Source organism: Ixodes scapularis, unplaced genomic scaffold, assembly GCF_016920785.2.
Source record: "Ixodes scapularis isolate PalLabHiFi unplaced genomic scaffold, ASM1692078v2 PGA_scaffold4__175_contigs__length_147842914, whole genome shotgun sequence".
Taxonomy (NCBI): Eukaryota; Metazoa; Arthropoda; class Arachnida; order Ixodida; family Ixodidae; genus Ixodes; species Ixodes scapularis.
Window position 1 is genome coordinate 135,155,604 of NW_024609879.1, and position 15,407 is coordinate 135,171,010.

Genomic DNA, 15,407 nt, shown 5'->3' on the forward strand with positions numbered 1-15,407 from the left:
AAAGTAGTAGCTCACCCTGTGGTGTTGCTCTGTAAGGAAGCTAGGAGCTATCCAAACAACCGTACAGTTGTAGAAAAAACGAATAGTCACTTCCGTTACACCGCAAGGTCTCGTCAAACGATTAGCCGGCTTCAGCGGATGGACTAGCTTTGCAGTGCTAACAGTCAAAGCCTCTAGAAACCCTATGTGTATACCTTGAGTCCACGGGGATTGAGACCACGTTGTCGGTTCCGAGGCCGATGGCTGCTCCGGCGCCTTTCACGGAATAGTGGCTCTGCAACAGAACACAAAAAGACGAGTCAGTTCATTTAACAAACAAGAAATAAACCTCTGCCATAGAAAGGAGGGTTATTTTAAATATGTACTTTAAGGACCTAAATAAAGTACAGTAAGATTAAACCAAGTTCATAGCTGGGCTAGTGTATAATCACTGAACATACTCAATTTCTGTGCAAAACATGCTTCATGGACAGAGCCATTTTGGGAAAACCATTGGAGGACAGACCGCATCACTAAATCACCAGTAACGTTCTTGAGCAAAAAAAAAAAATATATTAGTGACAGGGGTTTTTGCATATGCAAAAGTGATGAGTTATCCATTTGGTATTCACCAGGGTGGTGGATGCATGCACGACGGTGTGAAATGTTTTTTTTTTTTTTTTAATTTCTTACAGTAAAAACAGCGAGTTAGCGGTTTGTTATGTTCCGTTCTTATTCCAGTATTTGTGGTTGTGCTATTTTACTTTAGCATGTTTAATAGTAAATACTGCACATACTTCCAAATAATGTTACAATACAATGCAACCTTGAATAAACGTTTCAGATTAATCACTGGATCGGGCCATTGAGGCTCGTCCTGCCGGGTTGTCTGCCACAATTTCCGCAGTTCAAAAATGCAACTGGAAAGCCCAAACACCTGCGCAGTCATTGCAGTCTCTCCTCCGCCTCCTCGGCGGGTCGGGCCGTTGGGCAATCGTGTCCTCCCCTCCCCCCTTCAATTCGCCCTCGGTGGCAAACCCCTAGGGAAAGCGCTAACCCCTCAGTCCTCCCTTTCCGTGTCGAACGTCCAGAGCAGATTCCCCCGAAGCTTTCTCCGGAGGGAGAGGGAATATAACATGCGGTGCATAGTCTGCATAAACGGACCATTTCTCTTCAATTAAACGTAAATAAAATAAAAAGAAACAGGACCTCCCCCGATGGGGATCGCTTGAAACTGAAACTTAACCATAGACCGAGTTGCTAAAGACGTCTGCAGTCATTCATTATCAGCTCAGGACTGCTGTTTTGCGCAAGCGCGCTTGCTTCGTAGAAATGAATGCGGGGTTTCGCGCGCTCCGAAAACTGCCGCCTCGTAATTGTTGGTTCGTCTGTCGCAGGGGCGAAGTTGGCAACTTATTGCGTGGTCATTTTCTCCCTGGAGTGTAGTTATGTGTCTCGAGTGTTACAATGTGAGGGATTAATGTCCGTGTGAAACCAGTTCGCCTTCACCCTTAGTTTCAGTTGATTATACAGTACCCTTATTGTCAAGATTCAGAGCCCGAATATCCAACGAGTCGAAGGATTCAACGAGTCAAAATATCCGCTAGTGGATATTGAGGCTTGTTGGATGCTCAGATACGTTGTCCATTCAAGCCTGGTTGGATCTTTCGTCTCGTTTTTTAGGAGAGGGAGCAAGTCAAACCATGGTGAGCGTTTGCAATTTCGTGGCGGACGCCTTCTGTGCGGTTTGGTTGGAAACACTCTGCAACCGAGGCACTCTAGTCTCAACCCGTCACTGCTCAATCTTCCGCCGACCCGCCGCCTGGAGAGCGGACTACAGCGGGACACGCGTCTTCGACATCCTCCTCCGCTGCCGCTCCACAGCCACGATTGCGGAGAACCGCATGATTCTCGACTGTGACGTCACGAGACGGAAATCGAGGGACTAAAATAAAGACGCGTTTAAAGTCCTCAGTTCTAGGTACGTCGTAGGAACCCTGGTTCCTACGACGTACCTAGAACTGAGGACTCAGTTCCTAATGTACTAAAGCAATTTTTTTTTCTGGTTTTTAACTTTTTGTTTACGTAATAGCAGTCGACTTTCGCGATGCCCGCCTGGTGTTTCCGAGCTATAACTGGAAACTGCCGTACCGTAACATCTTCGTCTTCGCTTATGCGTATTTTTAAATGTACATATGAAAAACACTTTTTTTTTTCTTGCGTCCGTAAGCTGTACGCTTTTATATAAAGGTATATTCTCCTTTTTACGACCCCTTATTCCGCATGAAACTCTCGAACCTCTTTATAGCTTGCGCTCCGCTACCCGCAATGTCGCTTCTCTGCAAGCACCCTCTTGATGAGGAGAAGCCCGAGGGAAGCTTCTCGAAAGCTCGCTTCTTTGGCTTTCGTGGTGTACCCTGCCTCACACCAATGCTCGGTGCCCCCCCTCTTAGGTTTTCAGTAGATTATAGTGGAGAATAAAGGTTATAAGCGCAGGCTTAAAGGGTAAAAGCATGAAAGTTTATCACGCCTTTTAGCTTAGTCCTACTATTACACAAGGTCATCAACCTTTTCGAGGATACGAACAGATAAGACATCCAGCATTTGTTTCTAGCATTTTCTTGTTTTTTATAACTTGCTGTGTTCTACGTATAGATAGTTATAGGTAGTTTATAACTGACAAGGAAATACTCAATGAATTCCGGAAATTTCCTGTCCGGACATTTATTCCTAATGAGCTAAAGAGGCACCATCGTTTCATACCAATATCAGCCCCTTAAATACACGCATAATTAATAAGACTAAACTCCGGCATTCTTCGCACGGATTGAGAGTAATGGCCATTGTTTTATTTTTAACGTTTTATATTATATATGGTAGGTTATTCCACTAGCTTCATACCCCTGGACGAGTCAGCTCCAAATCCTCTACGTTGCATTTACGTTGGTGGAAGGTGAAAGTAAAATGCGCAACTATGTATCCTTCTGTCCTCAATACGCATTTCATGCGCTACAAAGTTAAACTTTAATAACGTTTTTTTTTTTCCCGCGACGTGACGTTTTCGAAAATTGGAAGGGCACGAGTGTCGTAAGTGCGCTGGGACCTTAAAAGTGCACTAAAATGCTTTTTAAAAAAACAAACGTTTCTTGGTGTTATATTGTGTAATAATTGCCAGCTAACAGCTATATCTACCGGGTGTATCAAGTCGTGGCCAGGTTGTTTAAATCGAACGCAAATTTCGGTTTTTTAACCTATCGCGATACGATTTTGTGCAGCGTTGCCCAATGATGGGGCATTTTTTTCTATAAAATTTGCAAAGAGCGAAGTTATCTCAGGAAAAAGTAAAATAAAAAAAGGCTTAACTCCTTTGGAAACGCAGCGAAGCCACCGGTATTCAAACAATACGGCGCCCTATTGACGGAAGACCGGAACTTTGGCTGGGTTTCCATGAAAGTTAAGCCTTTTTCTTTCTTTACTTTTTCCGGCCGCTATTTGAGACACCCGATAGTTCCAGATTTCAATGTTGCCTGTGGTCTCACGGCAGTAAAAATCATGCAAACTCTTTAGTCTGGCAACAGAAAGAATAAAACAAACTCCGGACAAGAAATGTTCGTCGTCCCTTGTCCGGAGTTTGTTTTATTCTTTCTGTTGCCAGTCATTGTTACCAACACGCTCTTCAGTTAATCTGATCTCTACCCTCGCGTTTTATTTTTTTTAATTTATTTTCTGAATCAATGGAGGTTACGATTGTTATCATTATACGTTCTGCATTGTATTTTGACAAAGACGCAAAATCTTATTGGTGCAAAGGGCGTAATAGTAAAATTTCGCTTCGAAACCAGCGAACTATATTTTTCCTCGGTTTTCGCTGGACCCAGAGCGATGTGTCCGCCCGACGCCGTCGGATGGACGGGTAAATCGATGGATATCGATCGTATTCTTCATAACGGGCGGTAGCTTACGCCACCTAGCCACGACAGAGAGTCGCAGTTCGTGTTCATCGCGCTCCTCTTGTCGGCGTCGCGCGTCGTAACGTCGACGATCGCTCGCGTCCGATCGCGTTGGCCGACGCTGGCTGCGAACGGGAGTCTTTCCTCCAACTCTATGCGCAGCGCGACGTAGTGCAGCGTAGCCCAGCGGGTCCGGCGCACTTCAATGTAGCTCACGACGGAAAAAGCAAACCGCACACCCCGCCCCCGAACACCGACGACGGTGGCTTCCCCGGGAGCCCTCGTGCGACCGCCCCCATTTTGGAATCTGGACGTCGAGGCCGTCGAGGCCAGTCCAAGTGTGTGAGACGCTCATTTCTGCGATCTGAACCTGCCGTTCTGACCGTGTGCTGTTATCGTGTTTTTGTGTTGGTCGGCATATTTAACGTTCGTGCGATCGACTGGACGAGTGTGTGCGTGGACGTGGACCGCACCGAGGATGCGCTACCCCCGAGACGCTTCGTAGGCCTAACGCGCCGGACTCGCATGCACGTTGTGCCGGCAAAAGCTGGAAGCTCGAAGACGCGCCGAAGGCCGTTCCCGGTCGAAACAACAGGCGCCGTCGAATCTACGGGAACGGCGAACCCAGTCAAACATCTGCTATTTAGGCGGCCAGAAATTTTCAACTGGGGTGTGTTAGTTTGTTTCACGACAGTAGCGGTAAAAAAAAAAAAAAAAGAGGTCGCTGGGGTACATCGAGTGCATCGCTTCCATCAAATTATTCTGGCGGATTCACCGGAGTCGATTGGACACAACTCCGCCGAACCTGCCAAGTGGCTAGCTTCGACAGACGCGATATTGTGGTTTTTAGCTTTGTTTTCCTTCGATATTCATGTGACGTTTCGGAGAAAATAAATGATGGTGTGCGCTCGGTATTCCCATCATTTACTTGTTTTATAACTGCCAAACGCTGCCCCAAATCGCTGCTTTGAGGCATGGCCACACAACACGGACGAACCACACACGCCGATCGCACGATTTGTACCGCGTCGTCTTGCGCTGGCTCGCGTTGCATTCGACGACGTTCGAGCATAAGCAGCCTCCGTCCGCCGAAGGATTCCTAATTCCAACAGCGTCAGATTGTGAATGTCCATCAGGTGCACGCCGAAACAACTGCTGAAACGTAGTTCGTCCGAGGCAGCGGCAGCTTGGGACTACCTGGGATCCGGAACCACTCCGCTGATCCGTCCACGAGCGCTCACCTGCGTCGACCGTTTCACTCGGCGAATTATCCCTGAGAAAAAGCGTGTCCACGAGCTTTTAACTTTTTTTTTTTACAGGGAAATACGCCATTGACGACCCTAGTTTTTAAAGTTTCGGATGCTTTCAGCGCGTAGTTTGCGTTATCACGACAAAATGACGATCTAAAGAAAAGCACTTCAGTGCACCTTTAAAAAGGGGGATCAGGCGAAATTTTGATGGTCGCTGACATGAATCGAAACTTATTGACATATTAAGAGACACATCTGAATTAGCAACCTATAATATAAGTCAAAATAATGACGTTCTTTTTAGAAGTTGAGGAAGTTTTAAATTTGGTCCGAGGAGTTCAGGCCCTACTGGCACCAGTGAAAGCGTGACGTAAGATGCTGTAATATGGGGCAATGAGGGGGCATTGCAGCTTGCTGCGGACGGGTTGAAAGAAGTTTAATGGTGTGAAATGAGTGCTGTTAAGCTCAGGCCACCAAAACAAAATCATGCGCAAAATCTTTTTTTTTTTCTTTCTTTTTTTAAAGACCGTTTGCTTTATTTGTAAGTTATACAATATGTAACGTTATCCCATCGGAGATCGCGTGAAAATTTGAATGTTGGTTTGGGCATCACTTTCGTTTGCCGTTTTCTCAATACCTATTTTAAATTTAGAAAAAAAAAATAATTTTTTGCCGGAAAGAGCAAAGCCTGGTTATTTCGAAGATGCCTACACCAATTTTTTTTTACACTGCAATTGAATGTAAAGGTTTAAGTACCTAAAAAAAAACTCCCAAACTCACTTTTAAAAAAAAACAAAAAAAAAAAAAAACGAAAACGCTAACAATAGTTTTGCATTGTCTCGCGGTGTCCCTTCCTCTAAGACCCTGTCTGACCGACGCTGCAACGCAGGGCCGAATCCGGAGTCTATGTTTCTCCCGAGTCTCGACCGCGCGCCCTTCGTCCGCGAGGAGAGGAAGCAGAAGCGATCGGGGCGGATTACAAACGATCCCCCATACCGTCGGTCCCCCCGGCAGAGATAAAAGGGCCCCCGTTTGGGGCTAATCCGCGCAAGATGGCGTCAGTGGCGGAGGGGAATCATCCCCCCCCCCCCCCCCCCCCCCCCTCGCGTCCCGCATGGGGCGCGGGGGGTCGAGGCCAATCAATCTCGAACGCAGGGGGCTTCAGCTCACTGCCGAGACGGAGCGTACGCTTGCTCCACCCCCCCCCCCCCCCCTCCCCCTCCTCCTTCTCTTCTGCCCTGGCTCCCCTGAGGTGAGCAATTACGCCGACAACAGCTGATTGATTCAGAACGGCCGTCGGAGCGGCCCAGGCTGTGCTTAGGATTGACTCTCTCGCTGCCGGTCCTCCGCCTTTTGGCCTCTTGGTCGTCATCGTCTTCGGTGGCGGCGAGGCTCCCGTACGCGCCTAAATTTTTTTTTTCTTCTTCTTTGTGGGCGGGACAAGAGCAGTCCGGTCAACGGAATAACCGGGTCGTCGCTGTCGATTCAGAAGTCTCGGCAACTGCCGACTTGAGCGATGTAATCGAAAGACCAAGTATGTAATTTGGGTGGGGGGTGGGGGGGGGGGACTGCTTGGCCGGTGACGGGGCTAGAGAGAGGAAGCTCTAGAACAAGCGGCCTCTGCGCTCTTTATTCCCGAGCCGGTTCTTTCGAAAGAGCGTTTCTTCACGAGAAACGTCGGTCGAGAATGGGTGGATCTTGGCTCACCCCTTGGTTTTGCCCAGGACCAACTTCAATTGGTTCTGGCTTTGCCTAAGGAACGTATGGTGACGACACGAAACTCCTCATATCCAAGAAGCAATGCGCCGTGCGAGGCCCCCTACTTGAGAATTCGGCAAACGTATATTTTATGACACAGAGTCACCCAGAAAACCTTGCTAAAGAAAATATTTCACCGCGTTGTTGCATAAATATAAAACGATGTAAATATTTTTCCGAGCTCTCTGACATTATGTTCTCGCAAATAGGTACAGTGTATTGATTGTTTTCTAGTATCAGTGATGTGATTGCTGCACCAATTGCGCCAAACTGCGCCAAGGGTCTAACCCTGCTACATTCTGCTACATTTCGCCGAAATATGGGTAATCTGCGCCAAGCCTGCGCCAAAGGAGCAATTTCGGTCGCCTTTCAAAACCGAAACTAAACTGAGTACCGTAATTGAGCATGCGTGAGCTATGGGGCGCAAGCGACCGCCCGACAAAAAGTATGCTGCATCAATCGTCCATCCGGTCTCGCTTGGCTTTTCCCGCCGTTCCTCATTTCGCGCTCTCGTGGGTCTCGTCTCGCATCCTCTTGAAAATATTTTAACGATAGATGCAAGCGTATTTGGACGCCCCGACGCTAGCTTGCCGGGTACCAGCCATACCGTCATGTTGTAAAACGAAACCACGTTTTTGCGCATTGGGAGTTACTTGTGATCTGAAGCACTCGCTTCTGAAAGAAACGGCCGTGTCAAAACTATTTTTGGTCCCTGCCTACCAGTCACCGTGGTTATGAGGTCGGGTGTTCCCGTCCACACATAGCTGCAGATATGGCGCTTTCTAAAATGAAACGTAAGGACCGCTGCAGGGTAATCAGCAATCCTGTCCTTGTTTAAATTAAACGTTACTACAAAAATCCCTCCAGCTCAAAATCTCTTGTGTCGAAGTACTGTTTACCTAGGTTTCTCTAGGTGGGATTTCTTTTGAGAGGGACCCCGGTACGTGAAAAGTCTGTCGCAAAAGAAAGTTTAAGACAAGTTAGCTAAAGCAAAAAAAAAATGGCAATGTCTGCACGCTGAACCCGCACAGCGCGCTTGTTTATCTTGAGTTCAGTTGTTGCACAAAGCGTTCCAAGAACTTTTTGACCCTGACTCGCGATGTCTTGCATTGATGCGCTCAGGTTTTTTTTTTCTTTGATTAGCTTTATTGTCCTTGTTTTGTTTGCGCTTTTTAACCTTTTAAATTAGCTTGTGCCTCGCATACTGGCCTGGCAAGCACGCGCCGCTGGACTGTTTTCCTTTTTTTTTTTATGCTGGATTGTTACATTTTACATACAATTTTGGGGATGGCGACGGAGCGGAGTGGCAGAGTTTCGGTTTCGATCGAACAGCCGTCTCCGCTCGCATAACGAAGCGCGTGCAACTGCAAGTTGCCGAAGTTGCCCTCACGTGCATGCGAACATGATTGCACGACAGAGGTACCAGCCGGGACGCTTGCAATCCATTGCTTTACATTTGCTCGCTTCTGACAAAAATCTGGCATGTCGGGAACCAGTAAAACGGTGGGAGACGTTTTTGGATTGCTCGGCAACGCCTACAGCACTGTGCACTTGTGGGATGTCTCAACGTCTCTTTGGAGACATTGAAAGTGGACATTCATTACTTGCCGAAAGGTAAGCGAGGCTTGCAGCAGCCTTGCAGAAAGTTTCAGCAAGCAAAAGAAAAAGCACCCACCAGTCGTACTGCACCTTTTTCATGTGTACAGTTTCGTATTGTATTGCAGTAGTTACGTGTTTCATCAGTTGGATACTGCTTCAATTTATTATATTATATAACTAATGAAGTTTATGCTTTCATATTTACTGCTAAGCTGGTCATTTTCAAATAAATTTAATATGTGCAATTTGGTTCTTATTTATCTATAGCGGGTACATATATATATGTCACTTAACTGAAGCATTGCAAAATATGTTGTGTCATTGGCATTTCAGTTAACAACTTGAAAGACTCCCAGGTCGTCTAACTTGACCATTATTTGGTTATTGTGTCGAGCAAAGTGCCCTTCCTTTGTCCAGTACTTAAAACAAATATTTTGTTTTTATAAAAAAATCTGCTCCAAAAACCACTTTTTGCTGCTCCGAAACACTGTTTTGGCTGCTCCAAAAGCCACTTTTGCTGCTCCAAAACACTGTTTTGGCTGCTCCAAAGGCCACTTTTGCTGCTCCAAAACACTGTTTTGGCTGCTCCAAAAGGTGCTCCAAAACGGCTTAGGCCAATCACATCACTGTAGTATTCTCATATGTTGTTCACTGTGCACTAGTTCCTATGGGAACGATTTATGTACCCCCCCTATGTAATACACTCTCACTAGGGCCTTTAGGGGTAATATGAATAAATAAATAAATAAATAAATTTGATTCGGTACAGCTTCGTTTTATTCGTGCGTTTCATTAAACATGCGATTTTGAAGGTGTCAAAAATTAATTGGTCGGTCCAGCGACAGAACCTCACTTGACATCTTCAACTTCATAATATAGAGAACCTGATATCAGCACATTTCTTGTGATTCAGATTGCACAGACTCGACTACGGATTACCTAACCTCAAGAGGTGTAGTTTTAGCGAGACCCCAAACAGGCGACTTTATTTCGTGGTTTGTGTATACGAGCTCGGCAGTGTGTAGGCTAAGGGAAAAGGTCAAGGAAAAAAGGATCATAAAGCCTACATAGAACAAAAAAGCTAACCACTGTAGCGTGCAATTCACGATGAAGAACACAGAAAAACAAACTGTATTGGCAAACCTCATCTATACAGAAAAACGCCGTATTTTACGGGCTTCGTAGCTTCTCCCTGTATGAAAATTTATAGGAAAAGTTTGACTTCGACTGGATATAGGCTCTGTAAGTAACCTTGAAATGCGTGTATAAATCAAAAAAGTAAGGAGCTAGCTTAAAGGCAATTTGTAGTACAAAAAACTACATACAGACAGCTGAAACTTAGCTCACAGTGACACTCGTAGGGATTGACCGTCATTGCCTGATCTCAAGATAAGCATCTTTTTATAAAAGCGATATCGGGGACGATCGCTCGGGTAGTGATAAAGATGATTTTATTTTGTTGACTCCTTGTCTGCAGAACGAGGCCATAAAGTAAGTAATATTCAAGTTTCAAACACAATTGTCCGAAATGCGAATTCTACTCTCTGGTGGCGACCTCCGTCAACGTTATACTCTTTTCCTTCGTGCATTTTGGTTTAAAGAGAAAACCCAATCCTGTCTTCCTTCCTGACCCGACTTCTTTTTTTATTTATTTTTTTGTATAATTTTTGTTTTCATTCCAGCGACACTGACCAAAGCTCGTTCGATACAAGCCAGTGACTCATGTCCAGAAATTCCAAACGTCACATATAAAAACATGTAAAAAGAAGATACGGAATAGAACGACGAAGCAAATAATTATTGGAACAAAATAACACTCAGACATCCAGACAAGAACAGAGACACGGATAGAGAACCAGAGGAGCCTAGGCAAGCACAGTCCCCGCCACAGGAGTTACTCTCCCCTCCTTCCACCCCACTGTGGACGGCCACTTTGAGCGGCAAAAGATGACGTTGACGGCACACACGCGCGCGCAGCACCAAAACCAAGTTTTTCTATTTCCTCTTTTGTTTTCTTTTTTTCCCTCGGCTTCTGCTGCTGCGTTCTGGCTGAAACGAACCCAATCAGGCACGCTCGTGTCGCGATTAGCAGCCGGCGCAAAACGCGGGGTCCTAGGCTCCGTGCACCCCAAAGCTGGCACTGCGGCGGAAGCTACGTGCTCGTTGGACAAGTCGTACGTCTATCTTTTGCCACGTGATCGCGCTCTCGCCCGTACACAGGCGCAGAGAGCGGCTTGATGTGACACGTGTGGGGTGATTGTTTGGTCCGTGGAGTGCGTCGCTCCCAGCGCACTGTCAGCTCGGGGTTGAACGGAGTGTACGAGCTGTCGCCGCGGAGTGCCCCCAGTGCCGGCGCCACGCACCCCGACGGCCCTGCTTCTAACGAGTCCCGTTGTCTTATTACAAACGCCCCGTCTAGCCGGGGAGACAAGTCCGCCCGGTATGGTTACCGGCCGTCACATGGCTTGCCCCAGATGGAAAGACATTGTCCGAATTTATACCGGTCTACTGTGTTTGGAACACGGCTCCGAAAACGAGTTAATCAATACATACGCCGGTGTTAATCCGATTCGATAATGAGTTTAAAACACGCCACCGAAAAGAAGCTAATTAATTGACGCAGTTCGGAAACACCGTTAATAGGATACTGAACCGAAATTTCGAGCTCTCAAAACAAGGCTGGACGGATAGGCGGGACGGTGCCATACCCAAAGACATCACTATAACAGCGATATATCTAATGGATGGCCGTGTTTTTTGAAAAAGAAGTGCGCTGTCGAACACGGCCGACCAGGCCGACGAGACAAGACACGTCACGATTCTCATTCCCTCTCCTCCTCGCTACGTCTCGTCGAGCTGGTGAACCGAAGCGAGGAGGAGAGAAGCGAACCGCTTTCCCTCATTCTCAAATTCTACAGGAGGACAATGACGTCATAGCCCCCGCTTGGTCGCCCTTTCCTATCCCACAGTACGGCCATCCGTTTGAGATACCGATGTATGAATGATGTTTTAGAGATCGTAGCGTCCCGTTCAACGCTTCTGCGGCCTTATTTTCCGAAATCTAAATTTCGGTTCATTATCCCTTTAAGCAACACTGCTTGTCGCCATATTCCCTTAGTACTTCCATCAAAGTGCTAGGAACACATTTTCGACGGGTGTGTTCAGCGTCCTGTTTCGCCCAAGCATCGAACGTGGTCCTGAAGTGGCAACAAATGATGTCACAAAGGAGTGTCATGCTTTCGGATGTCGCGATCCTGGCGGTTGGGCGTTCAAGTTCTGGAGATACAAAAAAAAAGTACGAGAAACCGCGAGCGTCGCTTTCGTCGCAGCGTCCTAACTCCTGGCTGGCGAAGATTCCGTAGACTACGAAGCTGAGGAGCGACGTGCAGCGGAGCAGGCGTCTGCACATTCACGACAACTGCTGGGACACCGCTAGGATCGCTGCCGGCGACAGCGTGACACTTGTATGACGTCATCAGGCAAAGGTCGCGGAACAACTTTTAGGAGACGGTATGCACACCAGTCAGAGGCGCGTTCCAGGCACGATAGCTCCGGTACAACCAGGGTGGGGAATAAAAATCAATCAAATGATTTAAATCGTGATTTAAAATAGGAGTTATGTCGTGATTTAAACTGTCATTTAAAACGTGAATAAATCAGACTGCTTTTATTATGATGATGTAAATCGAACCTTTTCATCAAAAATAACGGCAAAATTAATTTTGTTTTTGCCGTTTATCTATCATTTGGTGCCTTTTATGCCTTTGTTTGTATGTAAATCAAGGAATCATCATGCCAGCAAGATTTATATTGGGTTGAACACGAGCCCAAAACAGCGGTTCTCTGAGAAAATCGGAAGGTTGATTTTTTTTTCAACCATTCACTTCGTTGGTCACTTATTTAACCTGCTATACAAGCAAATAAGAACGCGAAAGAGAGAAACTAACAAAAAGTAAAGTCCTATTGCATGAAACTCAGAACACAAAAGCGAACGCAAATAAAGGTTTTTCAGTAGCCTAAAGATATCAAGCTGTTTTTTTTTTCTTCTCCTATGGCGGGGTTCACTCAATTAAAATTGTTAATCAAACTGTACTTTACATTTATAGTAATTCTTCATTTCGGATTATTTTCAGTGATCTGACTGATTGATGAATCAATCTGTCATGTTTACTAATTCACTTCGTACTTAAAACCTACTATTTTACGGCTACGGTGATTTAAATAAAATAGATCTGATTTAGATCAGTGTAATCTGATTTAAGTCAAAGAAATCTAATTTACTTGATAAAAAAAATCAACATTTTTTCCCCACCCTGAGCACAGCGCATAAAAACGGGGAGAGTTCTAGTACCTATGCTTCGCTGAGGCGCTTTGTGCAGATGCCTTCAAAATGACAGTGCCTTCGCCTTCCACTCCTGCTTGAAAACAGGCATCCCTCGATTATACTAAATACCAAAGCACTGCTTACAAACAAGCCCGCTTTCGCCCACTCCAGATTTGGGCGAGACGAAGCTCAAGCAGAGGCGCAGTGTCCACCGCAATTGCCTAACGTCAGAAAGTCGAGCTGGTCTACAGCAGGTATCCGTGCGCAAGGAGGACATTTACCGCTCTGCGCTGCTTACTCGGCATATACAAATATATATATATATATGTTAAAACGTCCGAGAGAGATGATCATTATTTCGACGATGTGCGAAATGCGGTGTTGTAAATGCAACGGGCATTTACAACACCTTATTGTTGTAAATGCAACGGGCATTTACAACAATAGGGTACAAATCAACAAAAATCGGCGCTCTTTTTTTTTTTTTTTTCACCTGCAGATAGATGGTTAGGCCTTTAATAGTCACGGTGCTCGCTGTTTTCGTGCGTTTACCGTACCCAGCTCAACCAATCAAGCACAGCAAGTGCGCCGTGATACTGCGCTTTTTTTTTCTGCGTGTGTTTTGTTTAACCGATGATAGCAAACGCAGAAAGGCGACGAGCGGGCCGTGGGCGAGGACGCGCTTTTGGCTCTGCTTGATTGGCTCAATCGGCTGGTAGCGTCGGCGGTGCTCGGGCACAAGCGCGTGAACCGGACCATATAGAGTACACGTCTTGTTTAAAAAACTCCTCACACCCGTAGCACGGGCTAGCTGAAGGAACCGACCAACGGGGACCTGGCATACGGTGCTCACGAAGACCTCGGAGGGGCAAAGGCTACTCACGTCTTCGGAGGTGTACATGACGAGTTGGGGCAGTGCCTTGAGACCCATGGTCTTGTAGTCGGGGAACTTCTTGTGTCGGGCCGCCATGACGGCGTACAGGTTGGACACCGAGCCCCCTGCGCGGACAGCCGGAACATCGTTCATTGAACTCGAAGGAACCACGAATTCATTCATTCAGATTAGACTGTGGCAGGTTAAGAAGCTCCTCCTAGAAAACCCTGCACTTAAGCGAAGTGAGCGCCAAAAAGAAGTGGAAATGAGGGAACCAGCAATCATGGCGAGCAGACGGCCTCGTGCAAGGGACTCGGCTTGCTATGTTTGATCCCTAACAGACGGCATTTCTTAAGGTGTCACTGGCAGCGTAAGAAATGCGGGACGAGTACTAACCATCTTATTAGGGCTCCGCAGCCAATCAGAGGCTAGCACTAGCCTGTAAAAGCGCCCGAAAAGCAAGAAGCGTTAACATAATCCGACAACGTCCCCGCCCCTTAAAAAATACCGGCACGTTTATTCGTCCAAACGCGATGAAATGCGGGAGCATTACAGGAACGTCGTTAGTGAAAGCAATTAGGAAATGCAATGGTATGGTGATGAAATGGTTCTACACTCTAAAAATGCTCGTGCGTCTACTTTTCCGCACAACACTCGGAGAACCAATCACCGCAACTTACGAAGACAGCTCAGCAAATGACGGTGCCGAAACACATGTTTAGACTAAAAAACACAGTCTGAGTTGTGACATCTAGCAACGCAGGCGTGACTTTTCGCATTACTAAATATCACAACTCAGACTGCGTTTTTTGGTCTAAATATATGCTTCGGCGTCGTCATTTGCTGAGCTGCCTCCGTAAGTTGCGGTGATTGGCTTTCCGAGTGTTGTGCGGGAAAGTAGACGCACGAGCTTTTTTTTAGAGTGTAATGTGTCGTGCAAACATCGAAGACGACGTCAAGGATGGCCTCTTGGAGGACCTCAAGGACGACGTGTAGGGCGACCTTCAGGACGGCGTCTGGAACGACGTCAACAACCACCGCTATAACGACCTTTACGAAGGCCTTAACGACGACGTCAAGGATGGTGATTAGAACGACGTCGAGAATGACGACCTTTAGAAAGACCCCAAGGACGCTGTCTAAGACGACGTCGAGGACGGCGTCAAGGTCGACCTCAAGGACGACCTCTAGGATGATCTCTAGAACGACCTCTAGAATGACGTCAAGGTCGACCTCAAGGACGAACTCTAGGATGATTTCTAGAACGACCTCTAGAATGACGTCAAGGACGACCTCTAGGACGATGTCAAGGATATCACGTTACGTCAGCCTCAGCTACCGAGGCTTACGAGCTCACGCGAACGGATCTTACGCAGCCGGTGCTTACGGGACCTTGATTACGCGATTCTAAGCTTCAGCCACGGGCGTTACAACTATTATAGGACATGCCCTTGACGACATGACTATGAGGACATGACCTTGGGGACGAGGACCTTGCCTTGAGCGTGGTCGGGCCTATGAAGCTACCGCTTACGAGCCTACGCGACCGGCGCTTACAATAACGAAGAATACTCAACCAGGGCTTACGTGACCTTGATTAAGCGACCTTGAGCTTCAGCCACGGGCGTTGCAAATATTAGAGGGCATGGCCATGTTGGCATGACCTTAAGCAC

At 46.7% G+C, this 15,407-nt stretch overlaps 1 protein-coding gene across 1 annotated transcript in view; it reads right to left on the reverse strand.

The window, feature by feature from the left end:
- Positions 1-15,407, reverse strand: part of LOC8041710 (glutamate decarboxylase) — a 79,448-nt gene that overhangs the window by 25,675 nt on the left and 38,366 nt on the right. The window contains exons 5-6 of the mRNA XM_042293717.1: positions 13,744-13,859; positions 195-274 (exon numbers count right to left, since the gene is read on the reverse strand). Coding sequence (XP_042149651.1) covers positions 195-274; positions 13,744-13,859 — 196 coding nt within the window. The remainder of the gene's footprint in view (positions 1-194; positions 275-13,743; positions 13,860-15,407) is intronic.